This window comes from Mastomys coucha, unplaced genomic scaffold (genome assembly GCF_008632895.1).
Source record: "Mastomys coucha isolate ucsf_1 unplaced genomic scaffold, UCSF_Mcou_1 pScaffold12, whole genome shotgun sequence".
Classification (NCBI taxonomy): Eukaryota; Metazoa; Chordata; class Mammalia; order Rodentia; family Muridae; genus Mastomys; species Mastomys coucha.
The window spans coordinates 47,663,186-47,690,138 of record NW_022196894.1 but is presented as its reverse complement, the minus strand read 5'-3'; the positions used below and the strand labels follow the sequence as shown (position 1 = coordinate 47,690,138).

The following is a 26,953-nucleotide window of genomic DNA, read 5'->3' as shown; positions in this document are numbered from 1 at the left end:
CCTCCTGCTCCTCCTCCTCCTCCTCCTCCTCTTCCTTCTCCTCTTCCTCCTTCTCTTCCTCCTTGTCTATCCCACCCCATCAAAACAGGAATAGATATTGATTTGTATAGCGGGCCAGAGAAGTTCTTAAGTTAAGGTGTGGGAGAGGCAGAGCTCCATTAGCTACAGTTTGTACCCCCCCACCCCCCAAGATACCTTTGATATCCAAAATAGATTTACACGAAGCTATTGTGTTGATGTGGTTAAATTGCAGTTTTTCAAACATGAGAGAGACAGAGAGACAGAGAAAGAGAGATAGAGAGAGACAGAAACAGAGAGACACATACACAGAGACAGAGACCAAGAGAGAGAGGAGGGAGAGGGACAGGGAGAGAGAGAATTTGATTTGGCACCCTCACAATGCAAGACCAAATCATAATTTTTCAGAAAAAACCTTGTCATATATATATATGTATATATATATGTATATATATATAATATTCTAACTTTTGTTTTTCTGTAACTGGAATTTTTCTTTCATAAGCATGTACTATTTTTATGATAGAAAAACTTTAAAGGCCTAAAGAACTTTAATATTAGCATAAATGTACATTACATATATTTTTAGAATGGATCTATTAGCTGCTATATCATTTGACATAAAAGGCTTTTGAACTAAAGATAGGAACTGTTGTATTCTTTATTTAGAAATAGTATCTTCCGTCCCCTTCCAACTCTTGTTGGCTTACCTCCAAAACATCCTGCATCTGTCGTTTCCTCACTATCTATTCGGCTCCTCATAGGGACAAGCCACCATTCATTAGCCTTCACCTGTATACCCAAAATATCTTCTCTGCAGTTTCCACTTCCACCTTTCCCCAAAGAGGGGCTTCGCTTGCCACTGTAGCAACCAGATTGCTCTTTTAAAATGCAAATCAGATATTCTTTTCTTTTTAAAGCCTCCCTTGGTTTCTTGCTCGGCCTTGGATAGACGAAGTTCTTTCCCATAGCCAGAATGTAGCCTGCTAGGGTTTATCTTCAGCGTCACCTTGACTGGGCTTGGAATGACCTGGGAGCTGTGTGTCCCCCCGGATGTGTCTACTTCCAGAGAGGCTTAACTGAGGAGCTGAGATGGGTCATGAAGGTAGGTGGCATCATTCCATGGGTTGAGGTCTCTGGCTGAGTCGAAAGGGAGGCTGGAGAAATGGCTCAGCAGTTAAGAGGGCTTCCTGTTCTTGCAGAGAAACCAGGACAGTTCCCAGCACCCATGTTGTGGGACTTAGCAAGCTCCTGTAACCCCAGCTCCAGGGGGATCTGATGCCACTGGCACTTAAGTTTAATGAATACATACCCACACACAGACACACGGATACACATAATTTAAATAATGAGCATGCACGTTCTCTGTTTTCGGATTGAGGGCACGATATTATTCATATATTCATATATGGGTGTGTATACCCCCCTCGCACTGCACCATGCTTTCCCAGGCATGGTGGGCTATATCCTTCAAATGGGTCACAGACACAAGAAGAGTAATGAATCTGTGTGTCCTTGGTCTGCTGCCTGCCCTTCTGCGACTCAGACAATGCTGGAGTCCGTCCGGCTCCACCACAGCACATAGTCATCATTTCTCCGTGGGGCTCGAACCTTGCAGCTCCTTCTTCCTATAGTTCCAGGCCTGGCTTTTCACTCTCTGTGAATGACCTTGGGTGTCAGACAATCTCAAAAGTGCCTCATATCATTCTGATTTGAGCTCATAGAGCAGAGCCCTTCTGCCTCTCCAAAACTTAACTATGTTGTTTTATCTCACAATGCTTTATTTTCCATAGATTGACTGACTGACTCTCTCTCTCTCTGTCTCTCTCTCTCTCTCTCTTCTGTGTGTGTGTGTGTGTGAGAGAGAGAGAGAGAGAGAGAGAGAGAGAGAGAGAGAGAGAGAGAGAGTGCACTTATGTGTGTGTCTTGTGGGTGTGTATGATAGTAGGTCCAAGGACAATTTGTAGGAATTTGTTTTCTCCTTCTAAGATATGAATCCTAGGGATCATTATTAGCTCTTCAGGTTTGGGACAAGTGCCTTTATAAAACGTGCTATCTCCACAGACTAGCTTTATTTTATTTAAAACATTTCAATGATCTACAGCTGGAATTCTAGCTTGTTCTCACACGTTACAGTCTAAGCCCCATGTCTTCCCTGTTCTCTACCTTCTCTTTGGGTTCTAGGATAATGCCTGGCTTATAAGGGGCACTCAACAAGTGTTTGTTAAATGGATTATTGAGTATGGTTTCCTAGTCACTGCCTTCTAAATGCTACTTGTAATATTCTGAGTATTTTTGCCTTTGAATTTTAAATTTATTTTTATGCCCATATGCTGCTTCTTCTCAAGTGTGAACTCCATGAGGTGGGATCACATTTAGTTCATTTCATTTTCTACAGCCTTATGGAGTCTGGCACATTACAGGTGTTTAATATATTTGTTGGATAAAAATTGCAGTAAGGGAATGGATAATGCATTGACTCCGTGTGACCTTGTCCCAGGTCTAACCTTTCACCAGGGAAGATGAGATGAATACCAATGTCCAAAGGGATGGATGGCTGCTTCGGTCCCTCTCTCCTTCTCGAATATTTGTTTGCAGTATCTTCAAAGGATATCCTTGTCTTTGTTATTTTATTTGATCTTCATGCCAGCTGGTATCTAGGAACAGAAGCTGGGGGTATTAACTGACCTGCTCAAGCTCACCTAGCTAAAATGAGGCAGATGGGCTATAGCCTGCTAATTCCATATGCTTGCATACCAGCGTTTGCCAATAGCTTCCTTCCTCAACCACAGTTGTGGTTCAAATGGAATCCTAAATTCAAAACGTCTCCAGTGAGGTCTAACACATTCCAGGCTCCCAGTAAATGGCCCTTCCTCCCATTTAGTTACATAACAGTTGTTCCATCTCATCAAACCATCCCCACAAAGTGCTTCTACAGATAAGGTCATTCTTTCCTTTCCCAGGCTAGACTGACCTTTCAGATCCTCCTAATGGTATAATTTTAGTGTATAATATTAATTAGGTATGTTCACAGAGCTGAGACATATTAAAGTGGGTTGTTGTTCACTGACAACTGATTGCTCTTTTTTATTTTTTTTATTTTTTGGTTTTTTGAGACATGGTTTCTCTGTATAGCCCTGGAGTCCTGGAACTCACTCTGTAGACCAGGCTGACCTTGAACTCAGAAATTTACCTGCCTCTGCTTCCCAAGTGCTGGCATTAAAGGCATGTGCCACCACTGCCTGGCTAACTGATTGCTCTTTTAATCTTTACTCTGAATATACACCACTGAGTATGTTCAACACACACTGGTAAAGACCTAGTGCCTCTTAACTCAGAATCATCATCCAGGGCAGTGTGAGAGAGGAGCTAGCACACCCGAGCCAGATCTCGTCAGTTTTAACAAAGCAGCATACAGGCAGGGAGGACGAGTGATGCACAAAATTAGTTTTGCTATAGACAAAACAAATTAGAAGCCTTTTGAATCATTCATTCATTTGCACATTGACTTGTTAAGTGTGTTTTATATTCCAAGCATTGTACTAAGTTTAGGGATAGAGAGGCAAGCAAAAATAGAGTGACTATCTACTGATTTGGCTCTAGTAGAAAACCTCAACTTGAAACAAAGGATCACCCACCGGGCTTCTTCTATGCAATGAGAGCGTGAAATAGGAAATTTGCTTAGTTCAGGATCTTCAGAGGTGAGTTCCTTGAGTAACGGATATGTAAGTTATGATGTATACTGAGTTACAACATGGGTCCACACTCTAATGATTAGTGAAAATCCAGAATGGGGAGAAAATGATGGAATAACTAAATAGCCATAGTGGTCAATTTTCCAATTAAGTTTTGAATATTTAATATGTGTCTGGGTAGTTGTCTGGATGACGAGCATTGTAAAGTGGTTAAAACCAAAAATTCACCACTTTGTGAGTGTACGTTGTGGTGGGATAAGGCATACAAGAGACTTACACAAAATTAAACTAGCAAAGAGTGTTAAATTGTTATTTTTAATATGGAGAAAAATAAGCCAAGGAAGGGAGAGAAGAAATGGGTTCGGGTAGGGTAACGAGATTCTACAGGGAACTTGAATGTCCTCACAAATTACACACCAGGCCCCAGTTGGTAAAGGAACAAGGGGTAGGTTTGGGTGATTACAGAGCAAAGAGCTCCCAGGAAGGAGGCTTCTACCAGGACAACACTGTGGCTACCATGGCCCTAAATGGCGATGTACTTGAGAACGTGTGTAGCTGTGTGTCTAGAGTAAGCATACACCAGACAGTAATGACCAGGTTGTGACATCATGACTCTAATGAATCTGGGGCATATTACAGACGATTCTAAAGTACTTGGATTTTTCTTCCAGATAAACGAGAAGTCATAGAGGCCTTTGAGATGAAAACTAGCATGATCTCACTTACGCATTAACAGTGCCTGGGAATGTGTGAGAGTATACTCATTGTGTTCCAGGTGTTAACTTAAGCATCTTCACAATTCTGAAGTGTGCCCATTTTACAGACAGGAGAAGTAGGGTCATAGAGAATTTAAAGGTCCTACTCAAAGTTGCAGATTCACAATGGACAGAGTTGGAGTTAAATTCCACTCTATACTTAAGCTGCTGCCCCAGAGGTAGAGTGGCTCCTGGGTGGGGAGTGGGTTAGCGAGTGGTGATAAGTGGTAGGGGTCCACCAGTTCTTGCCCTGTGTTTTTCCTTCCATCTATTTTTATTCTCACACCAATTCTTACCAGGGCAGTATAACTACTTTTTTCTGTTAGAGATGAAGAAACTAAGACACAGGAGAATATGCCAAGATCCTAACAATTAATGCTTAGAAATTAAAAATTCACATCCAAGGTACTTCTTCTGCAGAGCAAATGCCCTATTGCCTTCTAGATAACAATTTCAAAGCTCAAAATAGTTGCCTCATAAATAATCTAGAAATGATTAAAAATAAATTGTGTTAAATTTATTCTATTTTCTCCCCACTTCATAATGTCTTGGGTAGCCCAGGCTGACCTCAACCTCGCTGTGTATCCCAGAATACCTCTGAACACCTGATCCTCTTGCCTCTACCTCCCAAATGATAAAGCAGAAAGATTATGAATTAGATAGCAGCAAGGGTTACATAGTAAAATCCTGTCTCAAAACAAAATGAAATCTGATCTTGTCTTTTCACTGAGTTAAATATGCCACATTTCACAAGTCACTGAGCTCGTTTGATGAGTTCTTGTTAGAATTTGTGATTTAGTTTTTACCCACTCGCATTCTTATTTGAAATTCTTAATCTTCTAACCCATATTTACTTCTCTCCTTTTTTCTTTAATAGGATAATCCTAATTATTTTAAATTTGTTTTTTGAGGTATAAGTGAGCCTAGTACCTTTGTTAGGGCTCCCCATCCTTTCGTGTGTATAGTTTATTCTGTGTATACAAGTGCATGCACTTATGCACACTCATAAAGATGTCACAAGTCAACCTTTTGTGTAGTCTGGCTTGCCAATAGCTCCTGGAATCTACCTGCCTCCTGTCCACAACACTGAGATTAAAGGGATGCAGCTGTGCCCAACTGCTACATGCATGTTGGGATTTGAGCTCACGTTTTCTCATTTTAAGAGCAAGTACATCTACATACTGAGCTACTTCCTTACCCTCTGTTGCTTGATTTTTGTTTATTACTTTTTTTAAAAAAAGTATTTAGATAGTTTTAATGTGCATGAGTGTTTTGCCTGCACGTATGTCTGTGTACCAAGTAGATGTCTGGTGCCTACCAAGAGATGGCATCAGAGCCCCTGGAACTGGAGTCACAGATAGTTGTGAGCCTCCACATGGGTGCTGGAGATTGGGCCAGGATGATCCTGGAAAGCCAGCAAGTGCTCTATTGTCTGGTTTTAAGCCCTTGATTATGGATCCCATCTCTGCTTCTCATCTCATGCCAATAAATCGGAGTCCTGTTATAGGTATTGGAGATGAAAACTAAACAGCCAGCCAAACAACTGTAGAATGTCCAGATGGAATCTCATTAGCCAGGTCTTTTCCTTTTCTCTAGAGGCCAGACAGACAAAAATTATGTTAGGTCTGAGGTTGGTTTGAAGTTTGGGTCAAGTTTGAATGCGCCTCTGAGCTAACTGTGGTTTTGCTAAGGTCACTTTGGAGCTCTTAATGGGAAATCTAGCAGGACCCTGAGCCTTCAAAGTTCTGCTCTTTGGGCATTTCAAGCTTCTGTACTCTGCAACAGTTCAAGGAGAATTGTTTTGCACTTATACTTCAAACCCATATTCCTGGTGGGACTTCATTTTTAAGCACTACAGATTACAGGAGATGTCACTCTGTCGTTCCGGATCAGCCTAGTCAAGACTTCCTTCACTCTGAACATGGAGGGGGAGGCCAGTGGATTTGCACCTTTACATTTGCTAGTTCCTTATGTCGCTCCCGTGCTTTAAGCAAATCTTTTTCTGGTCTCTCATCCATTCGGCTGAGTCCTTCTTCTTGGTCTGAATCTAATCTTTGGTCTCTAAATAAGGAAGTGCTCTCTGGAAAGCAGCTAGTTGATGCTTCTGACCTTCTGATTTTAGTTCAGGTCTTTTGTGTCTCTTGTGATGGTTGCAATTTACCTCCGTTTCCTTCTCTTTTGCTGTAAAGTATATGTTAGCAGCCTACGTCCACCTACACTCTAAGCAGGACTGAAAGTCCCCTTCAGCTGTATTATAAGGATCAGACATTTTTACAGTTCAAGCAGATTTTGGCATTTCCATAACACATGTACTTCCTTGGGCAAACAGGCAAATATAGGTTTAAAATACTGAAATATTCAAGGCTCAAAGCTAATAAGCCTTGTAACTGAAACCATCCATGAGGTGGGTCTGATCCAAGTCCCACTTTTCAAGAGGAGAAAAAGAATCATAAGGGACAGAAAGAGAGAATGCAGTATGGGAAGAACTTGTCCTATGCAGGAGGCAAGCAGAAATTCTGGAGTCCTTGCTGCTGCAGCCCAGGTATCCTGTTTTCAGAGATTCCTGTAGAAAAAGAGGACTGAGTTCCCAGTCAACCATTAAATCAAACATTTGCCTGCCTCTACCTTCTTTGAAAACAGGATTTAAAATGCATTGCCAATGATAAGCCCTAATGTGGAGACAGTTCTGGATGAGGTGTATAGGGTAGAATGTGGAAGGTAGGAAGGCGATCAGACATAGACGACTATGACCCTGGGCAGAGGAATATTTATAGCTGATGGAGTTCCAGGGCTAGGAGAGTTGTAGGCTTATGAATTACAGAGTAACTGAAGCAAGAGCTGGGCCCTTGTTCTTTGAAAACAGAAAAGCGAATGTTTTACTCTTTTCTATATGGAGTTTATCAGTGTCAAGTCTTCCTGCCCATGATTATTAAACTAGTCCAGAGGGCAAAGAGAAGGGAGAAGAGAATACAAGATCACTGATGAACAGAGAGGAAAAACCTTCCTTCGAAGCCCCTTCCATTTCCATCAGCATAACCTGTTGCTGTGGATAACCCTCATCTCTCGAGAGAGGTAGGGAAAAAAAATTGAATTTGAATAAAAAGAAAATCACGAGAGATACTTTACGCAAAAAGTATTTTTGTGTTTAATCTTCAATATGATCGATTTCTTTAAAAATTTGTGGTATTCTACACTTTTCTGTTCTTTATTGAAATTTTTATGTCTGTGCTCAAGCCTGGAGGAGAGGTTGCTAAGCAATTTAACAACATAAACAAGCAAGAGAGGTGTTCAGAACCAATGGGAAGCAGTCTGTTCTTATATTCTTAGGCGGACACACTGTATTTAAGGATATTATTGCATTATTGTCTGCATGCAAATGTACTGCTATTTCTAAATGGACCACATCTTTTTTTTTTTTTTTTTTTTTTTTTTTTTGAGAGAGAGAGGCTGCCTCCTGGCTATCATACAGCAATTCCAGTGATTAAAAATTTCCCATTTCCTTAAAAATATCAACTGCTGATGATAGCAGGCATAGTGTTGAGAGCCAGGCACGATCCTAAGCAAGGGTCACTTCACATAAGGCATTGCATTTAATCCTTATGATAATAGTGGGAGCTTACAGTGTATGGTATTCATCTCTTTAGCAAGTGAAGAAATTATCAAGTTTGAGTAATTGGTCAAGGATCACACAACAGGTAGAGCCCAGTTTGATCTGATCCAAGTATCAATTAATTTAAGCATGCTAGAATGATCCTTCGGTGTCTTCAAAGAGTGCAACTGTTTCTATTTCAGTGCTGGTTAACCTAGTTGCCTGGCTTGTAAACAAGAGTTACCTTTCTTCTTTCCCAGCCAGATGCTTTGGTGGCCAGTCTTTTCTTTCAGTCAATGGGTAGTTAGACTGCATTTCTTGAAGGTTGGAAAATGGTAGTTTGGGGAAGCAACACTGATCTGGAGTCTATAGCTGCCCCTCTGTTGGTTTCCAGTCCATCACCTTTCTAATTGCATATCCAGAGTCAATTAACTTTGGTAATTTTCATCTATAAAATTGGAATAATATTAGCAACCTTGCAACGTTGCTGGGGAAATGAGATTCTGTAACGTAAAGTGCCCTGTTCAACACAGACAGTTGATAGCATTTGTCAGATACGAATTCCCTTCTGTATCCTTTCCTATCATTCACGGATGGGGTGCTGTATCTGTCTTCAAAGTTGGCAATGTGTCTAAGAGAATTCTGAGTGCCTTGGTTTGACATGCAGGCTTTGTCCTAATTTTGGAAGGATTGTGAGACGTCGAATAGTTTTCCTATTTGATATAACAATGTTCTGATCTCCATACCATCTCCCACCCCTACCAAATAGATTTCATTATGACACACCCAAGATATCAAAAGACTCAAGAATTCTGCTTCGGGCCCTTCATTTGGAGTCCTCTAGAATTAGAGGGTTCTTGTAGAGTGGGTCATCTTTTTCTGCTAGGATGAACTTGATTACTTTGACAAGCTCAAGTCACTGGCCTCCAGGTGGAGCTGCATGAGAGAGAGAGAATGGAGATGGAGGAAAGCAAAATAGGTTTGTTCCCTGAGAGAATCAGCCAGGGGAAGATACAATGAAACAAGAAATGGTGCATGATCCTAGGGGATTTGCTGGGAAGAGAAGTGACATGTGAACTCATTCAGCCAGTTTAATTCCACAGGAATCAGAAGAGACTACCAATGTGCTTGGCCAGCCCAGGGTACGATGCAAAAGAAATGAGACAGAGTCCCCATGGAGCTGACAGCCTGGGAGTGGCTGCTTGCTGACACAAGGCTGAGCCCCAGAAGACGCTGTGTAACTCAGAGATGAAACTGAGATGCAGGTGAAGGCATGGTTTCTAAGGTCAGAGAGAGGCTATTAGCTTTGTGTGTGCAGCTATCTCCCAGGCACTGAATTAGATGACTCAAATAAGTGATCTCATTCAATTTAATCCTAAAAACACACCTTTGACATGAAAGCCTGTTCTGATGGGGAGGAAATTGAAGCACGAAGATTAAATACTCTGTCGGTGATCCAACTGCAAGTGAGCTTTAGGATGCAAAGCTGAATGTGACTGTATGAGAAACCCTGAGCTCCTCTGAAGCCATGCAGCCTCTTGTTAGCTATAATGACTAAGCTCTTCTAACTGTACCTCAGTCTCCCTGTGTGACAAATGGACTGCATAACCCTAGACTTGGACATACCATGTTGTTTGGGATTGACACTTCTCGTGTACTTTCTATCAAGCAATCTGCTCCTCACTTCAGTCCCTAATAACTGAGCACTTCTGTTATCCAGTCACATGACTCTATCTCTAAATGGAGGATGCTCAGACTATGGTGGGCTTGGGACCCAAGGAAAGGAGGAGTAAAAACAGAATTAGAGATGTTATTGCTATGTCAGTTTTTTCTTTCCTGGGCATGATCCCAGTGATCCCTTGTTATAACCTTACAGCAATCCCTCACCCCATTCTGCCCTGTTTTCTTGGACTAAATTGAGTTTCTGTTACCTGTGACCAACAAATCCCTATATAGGACAAATGCGCTCGTCATTTTGAGGAATCCATGAGATAAGGTAAATTACAAAGGGCAAAGTTGATGAGACCACGGCTATTTTATCTTAGTGAGTAAAATAGCAATTTGGTTTTTATAATTGGGTTCCAAGGTTTTCGGTTCATGGAATGTTTCATTACGTCCAAAGGAGCACATAACATAAATTTCCCTTCTGTGTGTCCTGCTGGGAATAATGAAGACAGTTGATAGTCATGTCAAAATCAGCTCTTAGGGTCATCAGATTCTCTGCATTTGGGATAAGTCAAGGAGCTCGAGTCTGGTCATCTGGTAAGTACTTTTAAATTGGGTTTCCACTGGAGCCAGACAGCACCTTCCAAAATCTTCTCTAGGGACTGAGTCTGGCTGAGTGACAGAAACCCCCTCGAGTGACCGGCTGGCTGGCTATGCTGCCACCTCTACCTGTGTGATAATGGTTCTTAGTGAGGTTTGACCGAGGAGACTTCCTGTTTGATTAGGTTCGCTTACGTTTCTGCTCAAGATCACCAAAGCTAGCGCATAAGCATACCAACATGGCGGGAGAGAAATTGCTGCATATCTGGAAGGGAAATCCAGCAAGCTTCACATTGGGTTAGCCAGTACCGTCTTTGAAAAGCACATACGCTTCCGTGTTTGGGGGATGGGGTGGTGGCTTTGTGTACGTTTGGGGTCAGACAACAATAACTCGCTCATGTTAGTTCTTCTTCCACCCTATGGATCCTAGGGGTTGAATGAATCCTCAGGCCTGGCAAGTACATTTACCCACTGAGCCTTCTCCCCGGCCCCTATCATGGATATGTTGCCTCTGGGTCGATCAGTCCATGCTGAGTTTATGGAGAAGGCTGGAAGCAACACACTCTGCTGGTATTTTACCTGCCACCCGACAGGTTGCAGGTTGTTTTATTTATCATGGAACTCGGGGTGCCGACTCTCTCATTGTCTTTTAATCATTTCAGTATCTCCAGAGAGAAGATGGAGCCAGTTAACCTGGCTCTCTTCCTGGACCCCATCCACATTTTCCTGGGGATTCCTTTGCACCTCACATTCTCTTCTCTACCGCACAAAGGCAGCGGCGGCTGCAGCAGCACATTTCTGTTAGTGAGGGTTTCTTTGCCTGTGGCTGCTTTAGTACTCAATGCAGACCATGTAAATCACCTGTCAGAGGGTTGCCAGTGGGCAAACTCACTTTGAATCCTAACTGACTATGCACATGGTCAGTCTATGTATCCGCTCTTTCTTTCATTCACTCTTCCGCTCTGTGACTCCACCTATTTGCATTACTTATGATTATTTTTTTAAAGTGTCTTTTGGGGAGTTGGTATTCTTAGAGAACCTGTCCTCTAGACATTGAGGACTTACTTCTGCAGGGGGACTTTCAGAAGAAGGTCAAGGGGCATGGATGGGGTGCCTTTACGCCAGGTGATTTCTCAGATGAAGATGTAGAGTCTAGCTTTGTGGTTGGTTCCCTACAATCATAAGTGGCACCAGAAGAGACTATAACACCATCTTGTACTGTGGGTTCTAATAGAGACATCAAAGAAACCAGTCTTTTTAGGATAGCTTTCCGTGTGGTGTGTGGGGTGGGAATACTCTTTTGCTTGCCTGTTCTATGTGATTGAATCTTGGTGGCCAAGATCAGGTTGTGGAGCTCACTGGTTAAGAGCACTGGCTGCAACTGCAGACGACCTGGGTTCAATTCCCAGCATTTACATGGCAGCTCACAGCAATCTGGAACTTTAGTTCTAGGGGACCTGACACACTTGTATGGCTTCTAAAGGTATCAGTCACATACATACTGCAGAGACATGCATGCAGATAAATAGCAACACAATAAAATGTAATTTTAAAAAATTAGGTTGTGTTTACCTGATTACAATACAAGCATGGGTTAACCTAGGACTTGATAAATAAATGTCTGCCTCAACAGTGAATGAAAAATACTTCAAGTATGAAACAATGTCAGGCATTAATCTTACCTAATATCACCCTTGTGAGGTCATAATTCAAACTCAGTTTTATCAAACTCTCATTATATACAAATACTATTCCCAGCTCCATCCAATACTGCTACTATCTATGGTTTGGCTATCAAAGTGCTTTCCTGTGTTCAAATGTGTGCGCTGGCAGCACTGTTGGAGGTTGTAGAACCCCTTGGACTGAATGAACTAGGATCCTGGAGATAAGGTCATGAAGATGACATGTGCATCTGGTTCTATGTGGGTTCCTGTTTTCTGATCCTCTAAGATGCTAACAGGTCACACTACAAAGTGCAGTAGCGCAGAGCCAAAGGAGCAACCCTGGCCACCCTTCTTGTCACAGTAAACTTTATCCTCTGAACTATGAATCAAAGTAAAATGTTTGTTACTTCTATCAGATATTTTGCCACAGTGATGAGAACAGTACTGTTGTGGCTTGAATAAAAATGACATCCTTAGGCCTATAGGGAGTGGCACTAGTGGGAAGTGTGGCCTTGTTGGAGTAGAGGTGGCCTTATTGAAGGAAGTGTCTCACTGAGGGTGGGCTTTGGGGTTTCAGACACCCAAGCCAGGCCCAGTGTCATTCTCTCTTTCTGCTGCCTGCAGGGTTGTAGAACTCAGCCAGCTCTCCAGCATCATGTCTGCCTGCAAGCCACCATGTTTCCCACCATGACAATAATGGACTAAACCTCCGAACTGTAAGCCAGCCCTAATTAAATGTTTTTCTTTATAAGAGTTGTGGTGATCATGGTGTCTCTTCACAGCAATAAAACCATAACTAAGCCAAATACTCATATAAGCATGGACGTGGTTAACTCACCAGGCAGATGATGTATATGTAAGTTTTTGCTTGACTTGACACAGAAAGAAATTGAAGCCCACAGAGAGATTAGGGAACTGTAAAGGTGGCCCTGCTGGCAACTGGAGGAGATAGGATGCAAACCCAGCGGTCTCATTTCAAATCCATGCAATGAACCACAACCCCAGCATGGATGTTGAAGACTGTAAGGAACACATGATGGATGTGGGGTTGTGAAACCCAAGCTCCATCTGTGATTAAAGCAATAATTGCTGCTTCCACGGGGTTGGGACTTCTCTGTGTCAGATCTGTTGCCCCTTGCTGTGGCTGTCACACTGTTTTTGCCAGGGGCGGCCCATGCCAGAACGATGGATGCTGTGCACCCTGTTTGCAATATGGAGATTATCCTCTACCTCAGTTCATGAAATTTCTTGTGTTTCTCTTTAAATTCATCCCTTTCCCGTGGATTTCTATGGTGACTGGCTCCCCCAACACTTTCTGCAAAATACCTGCTTCTAATTGCCAAGCAATGCCTCTCTCTGGGTTTGTTTACATGACACTTCGGCTCTCTCTGCTTAGAACTCTGCCCTGTCTGGCCTGTTTGCGCTTCTCTCCTCTATTAGCATTCTCTGCTACATCATGGCTGTGAAAAGAGCCCTATCTCCCTGCCTTTGCTAGAAAGAAACATTTTAATATTGGGATCTCAGCTGAAATGTGAATGTCCCATGGTTACCTCTATGATATAATTAAATGTCTCCTGTAATAATAGCTCTTGAATATTCTGATTTGTTATAAAACTCCTATACCCAATATGAAGTGAAGGTAACACAGGAAATAAGAGTCTGATCTCTGCCATGGACACAGAGGGACAGACAGGAATGAACGTGGCTCAGAGACCTCACCGAACATCCCAGTTCCAATGTGTACTGAGTGGCATCACATCTCTATCTCTACATCATCTATCTATCTATCTATCTATCTATCTATCTATCTATCTATCTATCTACACATATAGAGAAGTATTATGAGCTTTTATCTTCCATAAAACACAATAATATAACACATTATATGTCTACATGTTCATGTGGATATGTGGATATGTGGATGTATACATGAATATGTGTACATGTTGAGACCAGGGGCCAAATAGTATAAAAGTATCTTTTACCCGCTTGATGTAATTGTTGTTCAGGAGGCTTACTGCCGGCATCTGCTAACCTAGACCTAGTCCTGGAAGCTTCTAATCTCTGTACAATCTAATCTTGGCCTAGAATGTTTTCAGCCTCTGAGACTTGGGCTGAACATAAACTCACCTTTTCTTGTTCTTTATGATCTCTGGCTGGCTGGTTCAACTCAGTTGTTCTGGCTCAAACTCCTCTCCAGACCGACTGATTCAATCTGGCTTCTCTCTTTTGGCCTCTCTTGAATTGCTCTGCTTGGCCTCATACTATCTCTGGCAATCTGCCCTAATCTTCTGGCCCCTTCTCATTCTCTGGCTCATTCTGTCTTCACCTGTGTGTCTAGCTTGTTCTCTTCCATTTGCCTCTGTAAAACTCTTCTGATAACACTGGCCCCTTCTACCTCTCTCTTTCTCTCTAAACTCTACTGTCCTGCTCTCCATGAACTCATCTACTGCATTTCTGTACTGTACCCTCTTCCTCCTGTATGATCTGGCTCTCCCTGAAGTAGCTTTTCTTTCCTCTCCTTTTGAGAGTTGGGCACATCTTAATCTGTCAAATGTTTCTCCAAATCGCCACTTTGTCTGCCACCCATTTAGACATCACTTTCAAACATGGGTGGTTCCTTCTACCAACTAACTTTACCAGCATTGTTCGGGATTAAAGCTAAGTACTAAGGGTGTCCCTGTATTCCACCCAGAGGGATTAAAGGTGTGTGCTAAAGGCTGAGCCACACCCTAACGAGAACCAGGTTCAAATATCCTATAACAAAAAACAGGTGTCTTCCTCAATCATTTTACAATTTTCTTTTTAAAACAGAGTCTCTGAGTGAATCTGGAGCTTACTGTTTGGTCAGATGGGCTGGCCAGTGAGCTCCTTGGATAGATAGGTTTGTTTCTATCACACCTCCAGGCTCTGGGTTACTCCTGACTTTTTATTTGGATTCTAGGAACCTAAATGCAGGTCTTTATGCTTTTGTAATGGGCACTTTACCTACTGAGTCATCTTCCAAGCACTCACAGAACTTAAAATAAACACAGCTATTCACTTATTTGGGAAAGGGAGCAAGTGCTACAGTATGTGTGTGTGTGCATGTGCATGTACGTGTGCGCGCGTAGGTCAGAGAACAGCTTGCAGAGGTTGCTCTCTCATCTACCATGTGGACTTTAGGGTCACAGTCAGGCAAAGAGGCTTGACGGCAGATGCTCTCCTGGCTGAGCCATCTTGCCGGCCCTGAACTCATTGAGAATAAGGAACAGCGGCAGGTGTGACAGGCTGCATATGGACCAGGTACAGCATTATTTTTCTCTTCTTTCACTAAACTTCCTATACTGCTGACACTTAGCATTTAAACTTCATCTCTCGGGTACTTACTTTCCGAATTTAAAAAAAATGAGATGTGAGCCAGGAGGATCTCTGCAAATCCAAGGCCAGCCTGGACTGTACCTGTTTCAAAATAAATAAAAGGAGAGGAAGAGGAGGAGGAGGAGGAAGAGGAGGAGGAGGATGGCATTGCCAATTCCCCATAAGCCTGAGGCATTGATTTTGACATTCACTAAGGACATCATCCACTCTTTACACATTCACTTAAGGCTCCCACAGCCAATCAAATGTTTACACTAATTTGCATATGCAAGTATATGGGTGTTTAATGTGCTACACCCACGTTGGACTCTGCATAAACGATCTGCTCCTTAGAGCTACTGATCTCAAATGCAAATTCAAGAAGAAGCTGTACTCAGCTCTCCCAGATGCGTTACCTAAAACCAGGTATTTACCAATTCCTGGTCATTTTATCGGCTCATCGATAGGAATGCATAACTGTCCCTCAAAATTATTTGCTGGTTGTAATCTGATATCCATTTTTCTGTGATTATAGCCGTTCCCTCCTCATTCTTCAAGTATTTTGGATTATGCTTTAACAATATTATAGACATACTTGAGTACTCTTCTGATAGTAATGGCTATTTTCTTTAACATATGAAGTGAAAATTTACCCATCAACAGTGATTCAGACTGATTGAATTTTATCTCACTTTTTAACCTCAACAAACACTAGAAAAACTGAAAGATTCTGAGTGGCAGCCAATGTCTTTCATCAGAGAAACTCAGACTTCTTCCTAAACGTTAATTAAACCCCACTGCATTGTAGGCCAGCTGTAAGTTGATGTTTTTCTTCAAAAGAAAAAAAAAACCCCAAATGTAATCAAGCAGGTAGCAGATATACAAGGCAGAGGAAAACGAAAACTTCAAGACACAGACTTGTATGCGTAAGTACCAAGAGCATCAATTCCTCTTCAGGGAAATAGCGTTCCCAGCATGCCCTGCCATCACGTTCTGTTGTTCTTGCTCTTCCATAGAGAGCGGTTGATAAGATCACTCTTTCCACAAGATCCACTCCTCGGCGCTGAGAGAGATGCTTGCTTTGTCCCTTTACCACCATTAGTCACGGTGAGGCTGTGGCCAATGGGAAAGCCTTCCCTGGTGACAGAGAGATCAGGGGGTGTTCCCAGGCTGCCTCACTCTACATTTGATCCATGAGAATGAAACCAGGTTGAGCCGCCGTGACATAATGGGATCTGAGGAATGAGTGCGGATGAACGTTCCCAGATCAAAGCTTGTCCTCTGACCTGAAACTTGTAGAAGGCTCAGGAACTGATGACAACATCAATGACTGTGGATAATTTGGAATGTTGCAAGTCTAGAGTCAAATTATCTTGGGTTGTCTTTAGGTCTCTTGATAGCCATGCATTACTCTGTCTTCTGTTCCTGAGCTAACAGTTTTACAACCCTCAATTCAATCATTTGGAATGTTCAGAGTTCTAGTTTTCCAACCAACCAAAAAGGTAAGAATACTATCAGATGGGATCTGAGGCCTCTAGTAGAGGTTTTTCCAGTTTGTTTCAACCTGCCCACATAATGTTTCTGCCAATATATTTACAGAGTGTCTTGATTTATGCTTACCTTGTTCTGTTACTATAAGATTGTCCTTAAACTGCTTCTATGTTGGAACATGAAATTTGAGGTGACCTAAATCTCTATTCCCATGCCATGGTCATTCATATTTGGCTTCAGAATAATTTATTTCTTAGTCCCTTTGTGGTGAAAATTCTGATTTTGCATTGACAAGTATTGCAAAACTCAGACATGGCTTTCATAAAGCTTGGAGTTGTGCATCAGGGTCATGTGAAGAACTAAGGGAAGTGCCATGTAGAGGGGCTGGGGTGCAGGCACACATGTTCTCTCCCTATCCCTGACAATATTTCTTGGCTTTCTGAGATCTTTCCCCTCAAAGAAAGCTCAATTGCTGCATCTAGCTTGTGCTTAGTCATCTCCATGTCGGGGCAACAAAGATGAACTTACGACTTGGGGCTTGTTTCCCAGCCATTGTAACCTATTTGGCAAATACCAGGCCAGTAAGAGATACTGTTTCAAAAAACAGGGTGGGTCCTAAGGTACTAAGGTAGAACTCCTGAGGTTGTCCTCTGGCCTCCACATGTGTGTACACATGACAGAGGGGGTGGGGAGGGAGAGAAAGATTCAAGTGCTAAGCTTAAACTTACAACATTCTTTCTCCTAAAGCCCTCTGACTCACCCAGATAACAGAGCCCCCAGCAAACAGATGTCCGTTGGCAGTTTCCTGGAAATTTTGATTGATCTTGGATCTGTTTTCTTATAGCAATCCTCCAAACTGATGAAACCTGGCCTCCCACTGTCACAAGTTCTGTGACTATAGATTAAATATTTTGAGTATGGTTTCTTTACTATTATTGCATTTTGCATCTAGTCCAATATTGTCACCACAGGCATGTTCTTTATTGGTGTTGTTATCGGTGTCCTTGAAACAAGAGTAACACAGTTTGTCCACACTCTACACAAGTAGGTCCCTTCTCCCTCTCTGCACAAGGTTAATAAAATAAAAAATACCTCTCATTTGAAGATATTTTCATAACCATTATCCCAAGTTTAGATTCACTTCTTTATTTACTCATTTATTCACTCATTCAACCAAGAGATTTCTAGGGTCTCATCGGGGATGGAATGATAATTAAAATGAGATGCTTGGTTTCCAGGCACTGGCGAAGGGGAGGACATGTAAGCAGATGCTAGGCTGATTCCTTACATCCTTTCCTTTACCTGTGAGAAAAGGCGGCAGCAGAGAAGGCCTTCTGAAGGTCACACAGAGTGGAAGGGTAATTTCCAGACTTCTGGTTACTAAGCCACTGAGGTTTTATCCATTGTGCTTTTTAAATTTTTAAAATGAGAAGTTCTCCAAAGTGTAGCTCAGAACACAGCAGTCCTGGCATCATTTTAGAACTTGTTAGACATGCAAATTTTCAGGCTCTACCTCCGTAATGCAGAACTGAAAATTGGAGGGTGGGACCTAGGAATATATTTTTTTTTCCAAAAGGCTTCCAACAGTGAAATTTGGATGTTCAATAAAGTTTGAAAGCATTACTCTCTATCAGGGCTTCCAAAAACTTCCATGTGTATAGGAGAAGCACTTGGGACCTTATTAAAATGCAGATTTACGTTCCGTAGTTCTGAGGAAAGTTTTCTGATTTGCATTTCTAACAAGCTCCCTGGCTATGCCTGTGCTGCTGGTCTCTGAGACCTTACTTAAAGGGTAAAAATATACAGGGAGTTAATACCAGTGGAGAGGGCTGTTTAAGCTCAGCTGATGAGTAAGCTGGGGTGTCAAGTGAACGCAATAAAATTGCTGCCTGTCATCCTAGAGCTTAAAAACCAGCACAGATAACACTCAGGTAGATAAAAATTTAAGGCTGTGAAAGCGATCAACTACTGAATGAATGTGTGTGTTTCTGCCTGTGTGTGTGTGTGTGTGTGTGTGTGTGTGTGTGCGTGTGTGTGTGAAGGTATGCTTGCACACACATTACAGTGTGTACACATATTTAAAGACAGCATTACAGATTTGCAACTTTCTTATTGAGATATTGAATATGTAGGGATTACATGTTAAAAACCAGGTGGAAGTCAACAATATTTCTCTAATCTTTCTGTCTCTCTCTATATAATAATATGTATATGTATATGTGTATAGATATATATAATGTATGTTATAATAAATTATATATTATATTAGGAATATATTACATATTATTATATCATACATAGTTTATATTATATATTTATATATTTAATATATATCAATATAGATCTCTTGACTGGTAAATTAACAGATAACTATCAAATTACTACTTATGTCCATTTGGATTTGCCTTAGACAAAATTCTAGTACAAATACTTTAAAGACAGACCAGAACAAGTAAATTGGATAGACAAGAGTCAAGATCCCATAGGCAAGTAGTCAGACATAAAGCAGCCCAAGATGGTGTTAGAGTAGCACTAAAGGCACGTTAGGGGAAACTCTTCATGGTCAAGAGAATCAAATCTCTGGCCAGTTGATCACCGAGCATGTCAATCATGTAGCCAATGGGCCATCCATAGGAAGAAGGTTCACCTTAAGCCATTCCACAAAGATAGGAATAATAATTAGCATTTTAATGATATAGTGTAATTTTTTTATCCCAGAATTCCCAACCCCTAGTCCAATTTCTTCCAGAGATAGGCATAAAAGTCTGTAAACTCTTAAAGAAACTCATTGCTTTTCCTTATCTTCATTCTATTACATTTCTAAGCATGACACTTTCCTTTCTGCTTGTTCATCAAACATGAGTTTAAGGGAAGATATGTGTGGTGCTAAAAGTTCATTTTAGGTTATCTTGGGCTGTGTTATGGGCAGACATTTGATAAAATGTACTTTGGTTATCACTGTGATGAGAACCCCAGGAGAAACCACTCAACAGAGGGAAGTTTACTTTGGCTTATGGTTTCAGGGGGTTTGGCCAATGACTACCTGTCCTCACTGCTGTTAAGACAGAACATCATGACAGGGAGGGTATTGTGGTGAAAGGCTGTTAGCTCATGGTGGATGGAGAACAAAGAGCAAGCAAGCAAGAGACCAGAAACAAAATATATCCTTTAAAACTTTACCTTCAGTGACTTGATTTATCCTGTTAAGCTCCACCATCTGAAGTTCCATGACTTCCCAATAGCCCATTAAAATACAAATCTATCATTGGCTTATTACTGATGCATAGAACAAGCCATCAACCTGAATCTTTAGGAGACATTTCAAATACAAATCTATCATTGAATTATTACTGATGCATAGAAAAAGCCATCAACCTGAATCTTTAGGAGACATTTCAAATTCACCCCAAACGAGATATCTGTGAGGATATTTCTTGATAATCTTAACATATGAACTGGTAAACTCCTATGAATGGCCCTGACCTGTGTGGGATGGGGGTAGAGGTTGCCATCCAATCTTTTGATGACTCAAGTAGTATGAAAATGCTAATAGAGAATTCCTTCTGTTTGATCTGAAACATTAGTCTTCTGTTGTTTATGGACTACTACATGGACCATTGCTCTTCAGGGTTTTACTCCTGACTTGGACTGGAACACACCATTGCCTCTCTCAGGTCTACAGATGTTTGATTACAGATCTTGGTACTTCTCAGCATTTACAATGGAGTGAAGCAATTCCTTTAAAAGTTACTTGTGTAACCTGGAGGATTCAAGCTAGAACTGATCTGGATGTCCCCTACCTGAAGAGTAGCTTTCACAGTATCTGAAGCTGCTACGCAAGCTGCCAAGGAGAGAAACAATCAACAGTCCTTACTAGATACAAAGCTTGTGAACCATAACAACAGTATGGCAAGATATTCCCAAGGGTGCAATAATGGTGTTTATATCTTGAGGGCAACCAGCAGCAGTCTATCTATGAGTTATGGTCTACTCAACCAGAGGGAACCCATGCCTGGTACTGTAAATCTAGCTAACTACTTATAGTTGGTAAGGTCATGGGCCCTAGAGGAAATCAACTACTGTCACTTTCCTAAAGTATTATTTTAACTGCACAAGCACTTATCCTTATGCCCACAAGTGAGTGTAGTTCTTACCCTCACGGAAACAATTTCTTTTTATGGCAGACAGACACCATTACAGAAAGCCACAGCTGGTCTAAACAGCTAGCTATGGGTCACCCATCCCCAAATGATATACCTACAATAACCTCTATACCTAAGGCTCGTGGAGCATGATAGAAGGGAGAGTAGAAAGGTTATAAGAGCCAGAGGAATAGTACATCAGTTATGAGACGATGTCTCCTATATATGACAGAGAATCTGTGGAGAGGAATTTTAATCCAGCAACATGGCTGCTCTGGCTGGAACACAGGCATGCCCTTCATACACACTTTTAATCCCTAACCATGTAGGTACAGTTAGTTTGTAGAAGGAAAGAGCTATGTTGGATACTGCTATCTAATTGAGGGCAGACAAGGTGATGAGTCAGAGAAAGATTTGACCGAATGATTTAGAGATAAGATACACCTAACACCCAGGAGAACAGCACAGAAAAGAGAAGTGACTTAAGAGAGCAATGCAGAGAGAGGGGGAGAGGAGGCAGTGTTACTGGGTCAGTTTACAGAGACAGGTTGCAGGTGAAAACAGAATGAGTCAGAAAATGAAAAGGAGTCAGAAGATTAGAAAAGTTGGTAGAGTTAGTTTGAGGCCAAGCAGAGAAATTCAGCCAGATGCTAAGAGAAGCCAGTTTGAATCAATCAGCTTGGAGAGGAGTTTGGGCCAGAACAGAAGAGTTGAATCAGCCAGCCAGAGTTCAGAAATAACCAGAAATGGTGAGTTTATTCAGCAGTAAACCTCTTGAGATGGCAGTTACATCAGATGGATAAAGGTTACATTTATAGATCTGCATTAAGGTAATCTCCAAAATATGGTCTCCTGAACAAGACCTGTATAATGAAAATATCAACTGACATGCCAATATGAATTGGAAAAATTTCACAACCATGGTTAAGAGCTATAGGCAATTAATAGCTGCTAAGAGAATCAGTCTTATTCAGGGATGAATCTCCTGATATGTTATTGATCCCAACCTTTAAGTCAGCCTTAAACATATACATGTGAGCAAAACCAGAAAGTCTCAGAAGATAATTTCTATATATGTGTGTGAATACGCAGATATATAATGATAATTAAATAAGTGCTATTGAATTTGAGAGGGAGACAGGGAGGAACATGAAAGTAGCTAGTTGGCCATAAGAAAGGGTGAAAATTATATAAATATAGTACTCATACATGAAATTATTAAAAAAAATTTAAGTGTGTGTGTGCCATTGCTGTTTTTGTTGTTTCATTTCTCTGGAGTAGCCCTGTCTAATCCAGGTAGAAAGTGAAATTGTTGTTAGAATTGTACATTTAGGCAGGAAATATTCCAGACAAGTTTACTGTCTGTGATTCTCTGCATAGGTTAAAAAGAAATACCGTTAATATTTTATTTATAGCTGTGGGCAATGAAACACAACAAATGATACTTCAAGTATGGAATATGTTCACAGAAGATACCTCAAGTATGGAATATGTTCACAGAAGATCAGTCTCTTGCTGTTGAGGTAAGCCAGCCATGACACTAAAGCCCAGAGTCTTCTAATCTTACTAACTTATCATCCCAGATTTATAGTTCCTTAACATTGTAAAATTTTTGCTATACTTCCAAATGACAAATATAAGTCATAGACAAGATAAAACAGAAGGTAAAGACCAAGGTTAAGAAGCCAAATCATATGGTAGACAAGTTCCCTCTAAAGTAAAAACATTATATACTATAATTCCATTTTTTAAACATGGCAGTCCAAACTGGGTTGTATAGTCATTCTTGATTGTGTGGGAAAACATTTTTAAAATAAGTTTTTGTTTTACTATATTTTTCTGTAACAGGGTTTCATATAGTCCACTTTGGGCTCAACACATGTCAGAAGATGACCTTGAACTCATGAGTTGCCTGTCTCCACCACCTAAGCAGTAGGATCACAAGCCCAGTTCACATATTTCTGGGAATCAGCTCCAGGGCTTTAGCCTAGAAAGGTATTCTACCAACTGAGCTATATCCCTGTCTCTGAAAGCTATTTTAAATTGACACCTTGGCCTCAAATAAACTGATAAGAAATAATGGGGGGTAAATAGTGGGTAGATAATGATTGAGTGGGCAATTCACAATGTGTATCCTTTTCCCAGTGTTTTTCATATTCTTTTATTCCAAAAAAAATGTATTTCTAAGATTGTAATTTAACTACTTTTCTCCCCTTCCTTCCTCTAAACCCTCCCATAAACCCCTCTCTGTTCTCCTCCAAATTCATGGCCTCTTTTTTCACCAGTTGTAATTATATGCACATATGTATTTGTATATATATGTATACACATATACACATATACATAGATGTCCCTAAAAATAACCTGTTGAGTCCATATAATGTTACTTATATGTATGCTTTTGAAGTTGTTTGGCACTGTATAACCATTGGTTTCCTCTTCCCTGGGGAGGATCACCTCCCTGACTTCCAGCTTTGCTCAGTTACCTGTGGTTTTAGCATAGGTTTGAGGCCCTGTGAGTCTTTTTTTGGTCCATGTTAGCATGTCTTTGGTGTCATTCTTGTTCAGCTCACATTTAGATGGTCATGTGGGTAAGACTTTACAGGTATAGCTCCTGATGTCATCAGGAAGACACGATCTCAGAGAAAAATAGCTTTAATGACACCAGATGATGCCAGGCAACTGTGACAACTCACAGCCCTATCTGGCTATGACACCTAGGAATCACATCAAGACCAGCATGGCACAATAACCCTATGGCTTCAGTCGTAGCATACATACCTTGGTGGTAAACACCATCTCTCTCTAATTTCACTTAAAATTTCCTCCACAGGAGCGATGCCATGCCTGGAACTAAAACCCTGGCTAACTAGTCAGTGACAGTGCAATTGTGGTTATTGAAGAAGAATCTACACCTATTAATTTACTAAACCAGGACAATCCCTAACACCAAATTACAAACACGATGGATACGTATCTTAAAGGCGAGCTTTGAGGAGGTGCATTTGAATGGTGGGGTGAAGGGGGAGCTGTATGAGAGTTCACTGAGAAACTCCCAAGAAGTTTGGAAGCATGAGTAAAGAGTTTTACTAGATTAGATGGCCATAAAAACTTTTATATGTTTTTAAGGGAGGCTAGAATTGCCCAGTTCAAATTAATGATCTGTCTTTGAGGTCTGAAACATGCCATTCTGTCTAATCCTCACTACCCCCAGACTCTCTGAGGGAACAAGAGCAGTGCTGAGTGACAAAGGCAACAGCTTTATTTGACCTTTCCTTATTAGTGGACCAAGTTGTTTCTCAATTCAGTTTAATTTGAGAGAGATGGTCGGCAAGGTCTCTGGGCAATTGAAAAATCTATTATGGAGGTGACCCTTTTGATATGGCATTACTTTAACCACCATTAAAGGGAATCGGGAGCATCTTCCTGGTTTTTGCAGCAGCCTCTACTTGTAGCTGTGAAATCTATAATACTCTATAAAACAAATGGCTGTATTAGATCAGAAGCTGGTGCGACTCTGAGAGAAGCTTCATAAAATATCATTCGCACCGACCTGGAAGGCTAAGACTTGGGCTGACGCAGACAATGAAATACTTCAAGAGCCTGCGCCATCAGGGAACGCTTAAATTATCTTGAAAAGACATATCTTATTAATGTCATAAAGACTGGCTTACCTATGTTATAAAGAAAAATGCTTTAGAAAATGGTGGTGAAATAAGTTTTCTTGAATGCTGCATTGGCTTTCCATTTCCTCCTGATTCAATATCTAGAAAACATCATTTCTCCAAGTCCTTCGGAATCAGTGATTTTTTTTTAATCTGGGTTCTAAGACATTCTTCTTGCCAGTGTGTGTTTTGTGAACATCACCTTCTTTACCTGCCGGCATTATGAACAGTGCAATTTTGTTCTCTCCTTGACAGGTATAAAGGTGGCAGTCTCTGCTTTCACCTCCATTTTGGCAAGAGTGTCAGGATTTGTTTCTCTCTGAGTTGACATCTGTATGTTTGGAGGAAGAGGGGAAAAATGGAGAACAAAATCTGGAAAGGAGATAAAGAACATGGTGCTGGAGTGTGGACCTGGGAGCAGTGCAATCAGGCTGCCAGCTGCATGAAGTTTCTAATAAGGAAATTAGACCATGATCATTTCTGGCTATGTGACTCTGGTTCTAAATAGGTTTTACAAATAGATAGTGATTGAGCCTGGAAACACAAACAAATTGGCTTTGCAGAATAAAGGCTGAACTACATTTTGGTTAAAGAATTAAAAGTGCTTTTGTGGGAGGCGCTCTGGGAGAATGGGGGCTATTTTAATGGCTAGCACATGCATTTCAGAAACAAGTTGCCTGGGTTGGGAGGCTGAGAGCAGGGTCTGAAAAATTCAAGACTAAGTTTTTTCCCCCATGGGGTCCCTAAAAGAATACAGTATTAAGGCAAGGGGTAGGGGGGCCACATATCTGAAATTTCCTGTCTAGATACTGGAAGAAGGTGTTGAGGAGATCTTCAGATAAAACATTTTCCCAAAAGCATAGAAACTGAACTTGAGTTGAGAGCTCCAACTCCCATGCTAAAAACCAGACAGGCATACTGGCTGATTACCCATCTCTTGGGAGACAAGAAAAGGGATGCCTGGGTCAAGCACACTAGCTAAACTAATCACAAGTGGACAGCTCTGAGTTCAGTGAGAGACCGTGACTCATAAATAAAGTAGAAAATGACTGAGCAAGACATAAGAAACCTAGGGTCTCCAAACACACATACACACACACACACACACACACACACACACACACACACACAAGAATATATGTATGCATCATGCACAACACACATATGCAAAATAAAGATATTGGAAAGAGAGGCACCATTACAACACAAAGTTACAGCTTTTGCCAAAAAAAAAAAAAAAAAAAAAAAAAAAAAAAGAGGAGACCTGGAAGCAATCCTATTAAGCAAATTAGGCCAGTCTTAGAGAGACAAATATAGTAATTTTTGGAGCCCCAGATTTTATGTACAATCATAAAATGATGTATTTATATATCACACGGGAGTAGAAGTAAAATTATCTAGTGGGACCAAAAGGGCTAAAGAGAGGGGGAAGAGGGTATGAAAAGAATGGGGAGATACATATTCAACATACAATGTATACTTGAATAAAAGTGAAGAAAATTAAATTTAAAATATCAGAAGCTCAAAATATAATTGCTAATTATAGCACCAATGTCCCTCAGATATTTCTTTTGTCTGTAGATAGCCAGGGACAGAAGTTCTTCAAGCTCTTCTAGAGCTTTCTCCCTGATAAATATTCATGCCACGTTTCCTGGGCCTCCCCGCCCCCGCACCCCCTCCCCCCCAGGATTGGAGGATTTGGTACAGACAGACTTCTCAACCTCAAAGGAGAGCCGAGCTCTGAAATCTCTCAGAAGGTTCAGGTTCAGCCTCACGCATCCCAAAGCCATTTGAAAACACCAAAGACTTTCCAGTCAGGATAAAAGGTTGTAAGTGTCTGTGTGTTCAAGCTTATACTTCACGTGAGAAGATTAGCTTTCTCCTGGTTGTTACAAGCAGTCTTGGTTTTGTGTGTTTTGTGCTTCATGCAGCGAGGAAATGGATCTGTTGACTAGAGAGATGCTCCCCCGCTCCCTTTCCAAGTCTATCAGTCACTGGCTAAGGCATGATCCGCTATTGAGTCGAAGTCAGCAAAATCCCACTGATGATAGTCAGTTTGTACACTTGAAAACAAATACTGTGAGACCTGGTAAGTACTGCAGTGGACCTGGACTGCAGTGTGGAGATTTAAGCCCGAGTCACACACGTACATTTTATTATCTCAAGATGCTCACACGACAGACTTACATGCTATGCCAGAACCATACTCCCCCTGTGCTGACTTCTCACATCCTGAATAGTTGTTTGCTCATGAAATCAGAGTCATGTATATTCAGTCTTCTTCCTTCTTCTTCAGATATGAATGTGCTTGCTAATTTCCCATGTCTACT

At 41.2% G+C, this 26,953-nt stretch overlaps 1 protein-coding gene across 1 annotated transcript in view; it reads left to right on the top strand.

Moving 5' to 3' along the window:
• The window catches only part of LOC116083345, a 35,081-nt gene extending 9,871 nt beyond the window's left edge, over window positions 1-25,210 (top strand). The window contains exons 3-4 of the mRNA XM_031360127.1: window positions 17,661-17,707; window positions 24,879-25,210. Of these exons, the coding sequence (XP_031215987.1) occupies window positions 17,661-17,707; window positions 24,879-24,951 (120 nt within the window). The 3' untranslated portion in view covers window positions 24,952-25,210. The remainder of the gene's footprint in view (window positions 1-17,660; window positions 17,708-24,878) is intronic.
• The last annotated feature ends 1,743 nt before the right edge of the window (window positions 25,211-26,953 follow it).